Source organism: Bison bison, unplaced genomic scaffold (genome assembly GCF_000754665.1).
Source record: "Bison bison bison isolate TAMUID 2011002044 unplaced genomic scaffold, Bison_UMD1.0 scf7180017864525, whole genome shotgun sequence".
NCBI lineage: Eukaryota > Metazoa > Chordata > Mammalia > Artiodactyla > Bovidae > Bison > Bison bison.
Window position 1 is genome coordinate 11,234,269 of NW_011495076.1, and position 10,219 is coordinate 11,244,487.

Sequence of the window (10,219 nt, forward strand, 5' to 3'; positions counted from 1 at the left end):
TACCAGACCACCTTAACCTGCCTCCTGAGAAACCTGTATGCAGGTCAAGAAGCAACCATTAAAATCTGACATGGAACGATGGACTGGTTCAAAATTTGAAAAGGAATATGTCAAGGCTGTATATTATCATCCTGTTTATTTAACTTCTATGCAGAGTACATCACACAAAATGCCCAGCTGGATGAAGCACAAACAGGAATCAAGATTGCAGGGAGAAATATCAATAACTTCAGATATGCAGATGACACCACCATTATGGCAGAAAGTGAAGAGGAACTAAAAAGCCTCTTCATGAAAAAAGAGGAGAGTGGAAAAGTTGGCTTAAAACTCAACATTCAGAAAATGAAGATCATGGCATCCAGTTTCATCACTTCATGGCAAATAGATGGGGAAACAATGGAAACAGTGACAGACTTTATTTTCTTGGGGTCCAAAATCACTGCAGGTGGTGATTGCAGCCATGAAATCAAAAGACTCTTGCTCCTTGGAAGAAAAGTTATGACAAAGCTAGATAACATATTAAGAAGCAGAGACATTACTTTGCCAACAAAGGTCCATCTAGTCAAAGCTATGTTTTTTCTAGTAGTCATGTATGAATGTGAGAGTTGGACCGTAAGAAAGGCTGAGAGCCAAAGAATTGATGTTTTTGAACTGTGGTGCTGGAGAAGACCTTTGAGAGTTCCTTGGACTTCAAGATCAAAACAGTCAATTCTAAAGGAAATCAGTCCTGAATATTCATTGGAAAGACTGGTGCTGAAACTGAAGCTCCAATACTTTGGCCACCTGATGGGAAGAGCTGACTCATTTGAAAAGACCCTGATGCTGAGAAAGATTGAAGGCAGGAGGAGAAGTGGATGACAGAGGACAAGATGGTTGGATGACTCAATGGAAATAAGTTTGACCAAACTATGAGAGATGGTAAAGGACAGGGAAGCCTGGGGTGCTGCAGTCCATGGGGTTGCAAAGAGTCAGACACACCTGAGAGACTGGACAATAAACAAATTTTATGTAATTCTCATGGAAAACACTGCAGGTGGTGCTAGAGGTAAAGAACCCATCTGCCAATGCAGAAGACATAAGAGACAGGGGTTCAGTCTGTGAATTGGGAAGATCCCCTGGAGAATGGCATAGCAACACACTCCAGCATCTTGCCTGAAGAATCCCATACCTGGATCACTACAGTTGATTGTTGCAAGAGACTGAAGCAACTGAGCACGTGCAAAACACAGGGAAAGTCTGATACTAATTACACAAATGAACTTGATAAAGAAGTCAAAGTATGTTGATTCCAAAAGGCAAAACAAAACAAAAAGATAGCGGGATAAGAAACAGAGACTGTTGAAGCTACCAAACAACCAGAAAGCAACTAATAACATTTTGTTGTAGTAAGCCCTTACAGCTTCCTAGGTGGTGCCTGCCAAGGCAGTAGATGCAAGAGACACAGGTTTGATCCCTCAGTCAGAAAGATCCCTCAGAGTAGAAAATGGCAATTCACTCCAGTATTCTTTCCTGGAAAATTCCATGAACAGAGGAACCTGGTGGGCTACAGTCCAGGAGGTTGTCAGACATGACTGAGCGCAAGCACACACAAGCCCTTACCTATTAGTAATTGTTTTAAATATAAACAGATTAAATTATCCAATTCAAAGACATAGTGTGAATGAGTGGATTAAAAAAAAAAAAGATTCAACAACCACTGTCTCTAGGAGACTCACTTTCACTGTAAGGACAAACAGGGATTGAGAGTGAAGGGATGGAAAAAGACATTTCAAACAATGGCAACTAAAAGAAAGTAGGAATCGTTTTCATTGATTACATCAGACAAAACAGACAAAACTAAAAATGGCAAAAAAAAAAAAACCAGAGAAACAAGGAAAGTCATTATATAAAGGTAAAGCGGTCAATACAACAAACTGATATAACAATTTATGAGCCCAACATCAGAGCACATAAATATATAAAACAACAACTAACAGAGCTAATGAGAAAAATAAACAGTATAATCATTATAAACAATAATATTTGAAGACTTTTTACCACTCTCAACAATGGACAGATTATCCACACAGAGAATCAATAAAGAAACGGTAGATTTGAACAAATTCAAAGGATCATAAAGGGCAACACAGAACAACTATATTTTTCAAAAAACTGTGAAACCTAGAAGAAATGGAAAAGTTCTTAGAAGCATAAAACTTATTAAGACTGAATCAAGAAGAAGTAGAAAATCTGAATATACCAATTACTAGTGGAGATTGAATTAAATTAGTAATAAAAAATCCCCCAATGAGAAAAACCCAGGACCAGATGGCTTCACTGGTGAATTTTACCAAACATTTCAAGAAGAATAAACACCAATCCTTCTCAAAGTCTTCCCAAAAAATCAAAGAGGAGGGAACACTCTCTAACTGATTTTATGAGGCCAGCATTACCCTAATACTAAAATCAGAAAATGAGATTACTAAAAAAGAAAGCTACAGGCCAATATACCTGATGAATATAGATGCAAAAGTTTTCAATAAGATACTAGCAAACTAAACTCAGCACATGTTAAAAGCATAATTCACCAGTGATCAACCTATGGAAAGGGGAAAAAAATGTTTGCAAACCATACATCTGATAAGGAATTAATAACCAAGACCTATAGAAAAGCTCCTAAAACAACAGTAAAAATGCAATTTAAAAAATGAGAGAAGGAGCTGAATACATATTTCTCCAAAGAAAAATAAACAAAAGGGCAACAGGTACATGAAAAGATGCTTAACGTCATTAGTTATTAGGAGAATGCAAATTCAGACCACAATGAGATATCACCTTATACCTGTGAGAATACCAATCACAAAAAGATAAGATAATAATGCTGGCAAGAATGTGGGGAAAATGTTACCCTTTTATGATATTAGTGAGATTGTAAATTGATACAGCTACTATAGAAAACAGTATTCAGGATCCTCAAAAAAATTAAAAATAGAACTATCATATGATACCGAAATACCACTCCTGGGAATATACCCAAAGCTAATAAAAACAATACCTTGAAAAGATATCTGCAACCTCATATTCATAGTATTTACAAAACCAAGATATGAAAGCAATCTGTGTCCATCTATCAGTGAATGGCTAAAGAAACTGTGAAATAAATAAGAATGCTATTTAGGCATGAAAAAACAAGGAAATCCTATCATTGGCAACAGCATGAATAGGCCTTGAGGGCATTATGCCAAGTGAAATAAGTCAGACAGAAAAAGACAAACAATGTGTGATCTCACTTATATATGGATTATAAAACAAAAACAAAAAAACCTCATAGAAAAAGAGATCAGACTTGTAGCTACCAGAAGTGGGGTGGGGGAATGTGGTATGGAATTGGAGAAAGGTGGTCACAAGATACAAACTAAAATTATAGGATAAATAATTACTAGGGTATAATGTACTATAATGCGACAATTGTATTTAACAATGTTATATGATATACAGGAAAGTTTTCACGAGGACTTTTTTTTTCTTCTTTTCTCCTCTTTTTCTTTTATTGTGTCTACATGACAAGATGGATGTTAACTGAATTTATTGTGGTAATCATTTCACAATATACGCAAATTAAATCATCATGCTATATGCCTCAAATGTATACAGTTATTATGTCAAATACTCCTTAATAAAAAATAATTTAATCATAAAAGTAAAAGATCACAGAAGTTCCCTACAACCCACCCAGAAAATGTAAGTATCAAAAGAACTCTTCAAGCTGTAGAAATGTTAGTAAGAGAGGTTAAGGATTGAGACCCCACAACTAGTAAGTGGTGGTTTTAACCTCATGCTGTCTGACTCTAAAGATTGCACACTTTCTGCTTTGTGACAAGGACTCCTAGAACTAACCAAAGAATATCAGGAAATGGCAAAAAAAGTAGGATGTATCTTAGCTAGTAAAGGCAGCAAAACTGGAATTGATGGCAGTATGTGAAAATGTGTCTATGATAAATTAAATTCAAAAACACATTAAAACTATAACAGATGAAATAAAATTATGATTAACTGGACATTAATGACAGTAGAGCCTTTTAATACACAGTTTAAAGAAAAATGGTTAAAAATTTTAAAAATGTTTATCTGCAGCCAGCGTGCATGTTGTCCCTAGACCACGGCACATACTGAAGCTTTCTACCCTTCCCAGCCATGCAACCCCTTTTGACTGACACCACCTAAAGGACCTCTAAGATCAGGTAAATTTCTCTTATAATGTACAACCTTATTATAAAATAAAAGGAAAGCTGTGTTCCTAAGAAATAAAACTGCTTACTAAGAAAATTAACATATGTTACCCATCCTTTCTCATTTTTTAGAAAACATATTTCACAACACAGAGTACTAACCACTGTACGATCACAGCATCATATTTCATAAGATACATACTCTGATCATTTTCTGGGTTTTGCCTAGAATTGACAGGCATATGCATATCTTTTGGAATTTGTTTTTTCCTTTGTAAATCAACCTTCCACACAAGGGAAAAACTTTGAAAACTTTGAAAGAAGAAAATTATAAGACAATTGTATTGGGTGAGTTCTAATATTTACTGTACAGATGAACAGATGATTCTCATCTTACATATATTTTTATGACCTTCATAGAGTGAACAGAGAATCTAGGTCTACATTTTTTTTTGGAAAATTCTTTATATATTTGTTACTGAAAAGTTTAAGTAAATATACATGTAGAGATTTATATTCAGTTTTGGATTTTAACTAGTTTTGTGATTGCTTTATATTTTATTAAACAATCTACTAGATCCTTCCTCTTTTCTCTTTTCTAGATTAACATAAAATTTGCAAAATAAAATTTTCCTCTATCATTTGGAATTTAAATACTTAGATATTGAGTATTATTCTTTTGCACCTGGAGACTATAGATTTCCCTTGGCCTGAAGAAGCTATGTTGTAAACTCTTTGATTCCTTTAAATTCTTCCCCCCCTGTTTCTTAATAAATTCCTTTGAAAAATGTGAAAAAAAAAAAAAAAGCAGTGACCTGAATTCAGTAAAAATCACCAGGAATGTAGATTGGTAGATTAAATCTAGGAGTAAATAGGACCACGGCTTCATCTAACTAATCAAATGGAAAAAAAGAAAAGAATAGAAAACTCAGTTATTGATATAGGTTTTCTACATTGAAATATTATTTCTTTCCCACTTCTACTGATTTTTCAGGATTTTTTTAAGGTCCATTTACAAGCAAGTCACAGTAATTCTGAACGCCACAAAGCTAAACATTCATTCATTTTATATCTTCAGCACCTCAAATTTTCTCTTACTTAGTAAATGGAAAGCAAGTATTTGTTGAAAATAGAAAGGAATGAATAATCAGTAATTAAAAACTCAGATACAATACTATAAAATATTAAGTGCAAGAAGACTATTAGTCTCATTCTGATAAACATTTCTAGAGTAAATTTTTACTACTATTTAAATTCCACTTATTTTGTCTTAATGGGTACTTCAGAAAATGTAACTGTTGATAAATGTTTTAACTAAAGCTATCAGAAAACCAGTACAATTCAAGCTAAATTTTCTTAACCAATTTTGACTCACATTGATACAAACTGAAATAAAAATTTTAAATTGAATTGTTATATTTTATGCATAACAATTCTTATGGGAATAACTAATTATTAAAAATTAATAAGATATCCTTTTTGTTAAAGGAATTTGCATATAGAATGTTTACTATAAAAATATTGACTTCAATTTCTTGAAGTGTTTTTTTTTTTTTTTTTTCAAAAAACTATATATTTTCTTAAGTTAGTCATTAGACATACATGCCATTCCGTATTGTCATCTTCTTTGCCAAGAGTTAGCAGCTTGGTGAGTGGATTTCCAGTGAGACCAGTGTCACTCTCGGGAGACGGGTGTCCATGCTGCACCAGAAGTTCACTGCTTGGCGTGGGAGGATGTGACCTTTTAAAACTTTGGCTGAGAATCTGGTGGTCAAGGGTCATGAAGGGTTTTACTTGCTGTCGCTGAACCTTCTGTAGCTGAGTCCTTGCAGGACTTTCAAAGTGTGCTGGGACCTACCAAATAGAAAACAAACATATGCAATGTGTAGCATCATCTGGTAAAGGAGTTCCACTTTTGACAACTGAATCATGACAGCAAACACTATAATGTCCAGTTTCTTTCTTATTTATTATCTATACATCTGTCATAATTTACATATTAATGGATTATAGTTTTAAGGAATAATTTACAGTTTACTAAAATATTTTAGTAAATATTCAAGGGATTAGATCTGACAGACAGGGATTAGATTCAAGGGATTAGATCTGATAGACGAGTGCCTGATGAACTATGGATGGAGGTTTGTGACACTGTACAGGAGGCAGGGATCAAGACCATCCCCAAGGAAAAGAAATGCAAAAAGGCACAATGGTTGTCTGAAGAGGCCTTACAAATAGCTGTGAAGTGAAGAGAAGTGAAAAGATAGAAGAGAAGAGAAATAGAAGAGAAGTGAAAAGCAAAGGAGAAAAGGAAAGATATACTCATTTGAATGTAGAGTTCCAAAGAATAGCAAGGAGAGATAAGAAAGACTTTCTCAGCAATCAATGCAAAGAAATATAGGAAAACAATAGAATGGAAAAGTCTAAAGATCTCTTCAAGAAAATTAGAGATACCAAGGGAACATTTCATGCAAAGATGGGCTCAATAAAGGACAGAAATAGTATGGACCTAACAGAAACAGAAGATATTAAGAAGATGTGGCAATAATACACAGAAGATCATTTTTGATCTTCACAACACAGAAAATCATGATGGTGTGATCAGACATCCTTGAATGCGAAGTCAAGTGGGCCTTAGGAAGCATCACTACAAATAAAGCTAGGGAGGTGATGGAATTCCAGTTATTTCAAATCCTAAAAGATGATGCTGTGAAAGTGCTGCACTCAATATGCCAGCAAATCTGGAAAGCTCAGCAGTGGCCACAGGACTGGAAAAGGTCAGTTTTCATTCCAATCCCAAAGAAAGGCAATGCCAAAGAATGTTCAAACTACTACACAGTTGCACTCATCTCACACACTAGCAAAGTAATGCTCAAAATTCTCCAAGCCAGGCTTCAGCAGTACGTGAACCGTGAACTTCCAGATGTTCAAGCTGGATTTAGAAAAGCCAGAGGAACCAGAGATCAAATTGGCAACATCTGTTGGATCATTGAAAAAGTGAGAGAGTTCCAAAAAAAAACATCTACTTCTGCTTCATTGACTATGCAGAAGCCTTTGACTGTGTGGATCACCACAAAATGTGGAATTTTCTTCAAGAGATGGGAATACCAGACCACCTGACCTGCCTCCTGAGAAATCTGCATGCAAGTCAAGAAGCAACAGTTAGAACCAGACATGGAACAACATCCTGGTTTCAAATTGGGAAAGGAGTATGTCAAGGCTACATATTGTCACCCTGCTTATTTAACTTATATGCAAAGTACATCATGAGAAATGCTGGACTGCATGAAGCACAAGCTGGAATTGAGATTTCCAGGAGAAATATCAACAACCTCAGATATGCAGATGACACCACCTTATGGCAGAAAGCGAAGAAGAACTAAAGAGCCTCTTGATGAAGGTGAAAGAGGAGAGTGAAAAAGTTGGCTTAAAATTCAACGTTCAAAAACAAAGGTCATGGTATCCGGTCCCATCACTTCATGGCAAACAGATGGGGAAACAATGGAAACAGTGAGAGACTATTTTGGGGGGCTCCAAAATCACTGCAGATGGTGACTGCAGCCATGAATTTCAAAGACACTTGCTCCTTGGAAGAAAAACTGTGACCAACCTAGACAGCATATTAAAAAGCAGAGACATTACTTTGCCAACAAATGTTCGCCTAGTCAAAGCTTTGGTTTTTCCAGTAGTTATGTATGGATGTGAGAGTTGGACTATAAATAAAGCTGTACACTGAAGAATTGATGCTTTTGAACTGTCGTGTTGGAAAAGACTCTTGAGAGTCCCTTGGACCTCAAGATCAAGCCAGTCAATCCTAAAAGAAATCAGTCCTGACTATTCATAGGAAGGACTGATGCTGACACTGAAACTCCAATACTTTGGCCACCTGATGCGAAGAACTGACTCACTGGAAAAGACCCTGATGATGGGAAAGATTGAAGGTGGGAGAAGAGGACAACAGAGGATGAGATCATTGGATGGCATCACCAACTTGATGGACATGAGTTTGAGTAAACTCTGGGAGTTGATGGACAGGGAGGCCTGGCATGATGCAGTCCATGGGGTCACAAAGAGTCGGACATGACTAAGCGACTGAGCTGAACTGAAAATATTTTAAATGTTAACTAACTGTTTAAGAACAGCCATTAAAATAACATGCAACTGGTACCAAACCTGGAATAAATATATAGGCATCAAAACTTTTTGAGGATCTGATAAGAATGCCTAAAATAATATAAGGAATATACAGCTAATTCACTATTATTAAGGATTTTTATATATCTCCTAGATTCCTTTGTATTACATATAAATATTATATTGAATATAATTATAATTATTTTTAATTAAAAGTTTAAAAAATTATCCATGAAGGAACAGAGACTAGAAATAAATATACTAAATGTTGTCTGATACTTTACAGGTGATGAAAACCTAGGTGATTTTTTTTCAATTTTCTATATTTTCAATGTTTGATACTGAGTTCATTTTCAGCTTTAAAAAATCTTAATTTTAAACCCTTCTGTATTCTCACTTTATAATAACAATACTTTATTAAAGTCATTATGAATTGACAGAAAGAAAAGCATTCAGAGAAAAATCTAACTAGTGTCATGTGCCAACTAAGCAACTATCCAGTATTTTGAAATTCCTCTTTCAAAACATAGACTTAAAATTCTGGGGATCTTCAGTCTAATTATCATACTTAATGATATACCATTATTTGTATAAGGACAACTTTAAGTATTCTAAGCTTTCCCTTTAAAAGCCTCTGAAAATAGGATTGCCCACCAGTCCCCGTTTTATTTACTATGCTGCAATATGGCTTCTAATACATTTTCCTCAAGTGGCCTATATATAACCCTATTTAATATTTCCCTAATGTTAAACAATAGCAAAGATTGCTGTACAGTGCTTATTTTTCCTTTTATTTCAGTTTCACAATCTACTCCTTAAATCCCTTAACATGCATTAGCTCAGATAAATAGCCTTTACAAAGGATTTTGCATTTAAATTAGCTGGTTTGGGTTACAATATTGTAGTAGTTACTTCAGTTTAATTCTGTTATGCTGACATTTTTAGCATTATTTTAATTGTACTACCATAAAATAATTTTTCAGTCATATAAAAAAGATTAAGATTGGTAATAAAGATTACACATATTACTAATTATATTGCTATGAGCTTTAAGTTGTAAAATAACATTTCATTAAAATGCCAGTGGTAATTTTTTAGGGTAGCTATTTAGATTATTCTACAGTTTTAAATTAATCCTTCTTAATCCACATACATCTACAAAATATACATTATAAATAACATTTTCAGATTCACAAATCTGATTGATTTTCACACAATGCAAATGAATGCTAAAGAACACTGTATATTTTTCTAAGAAAAGTATGTTGAATCAGAATATACAACTTTCATTAACTAATTTTTCACCATTCATTGATGCTAAAAGCATCATTAGAGTACTTATTTCAGTTTGTGTTACATCAAGTGTCCATGGGAAGTCATAGCTGTGACCCTAGGGCTCTAGAAATTTACAATATACTTGGGCAATATTAATATCAACTACAGCAAAAATGACAATAATGATAAATGTAGAAATATGCAACAAGTATCAAGCACTCTGCTAAGCATTTTATACATATTATTTCATTTACTTTTTGTTACAGTCTTAGGATATAGATATCAATAATATCTACATTATAATTGAAGACACTAGGACTTAGAAAGGTTAAATGGCGTGGCTGTCATCATTCCACTGGCAAGGGGGAGTCGGAATACAGGGCCTGGCTCCCTAAGCACTACAGGATATTGGTTCCTGATTGAAATTACTGGAACACAAAGCAAAAAGCTCAGTAATGTAAAGTCAGTAAGCCTGACTCTTTTGTGACCCCATGGACTGTAGCCTCCCGGGTTCCTCAGTCCATGGGATTTCCCAGGCAAAAATACTGAAGTAGGTTGCCATTTTCTTCTTCAGGGGATCTTCCAGACCCAAAGATCAAACC

General features: G+C 34.7%; 1 protein-coding gene across 3 annotated transcripts in view; it reads right to left on the bottom strand.

The window, feature by feature from the left end:
* TFEC (transcription factor EC) overlaps positions 1–10,219 on the bottom strand; it is a 96,146-nt gene that overhangs the window by 58,940 nt on the left and 26,987 nt on the right. For all 3 annotated transcript variants that reach the window (XM_010831201.1, XM_010831199.1, XM_010831202.1), the window contains exon 2: positions 5,811–6,062. In XM_010831201.1, coding sequence (XP_010829503.1) covers positions 5,811–5,990 — 180 coding nt within the window. In that variant the 5' untranslated portion in view covers positions 5,991–6,062. The remainder of the gene's footprint in view (positions 1–5,810; positions 6,063–10,219) is intronic.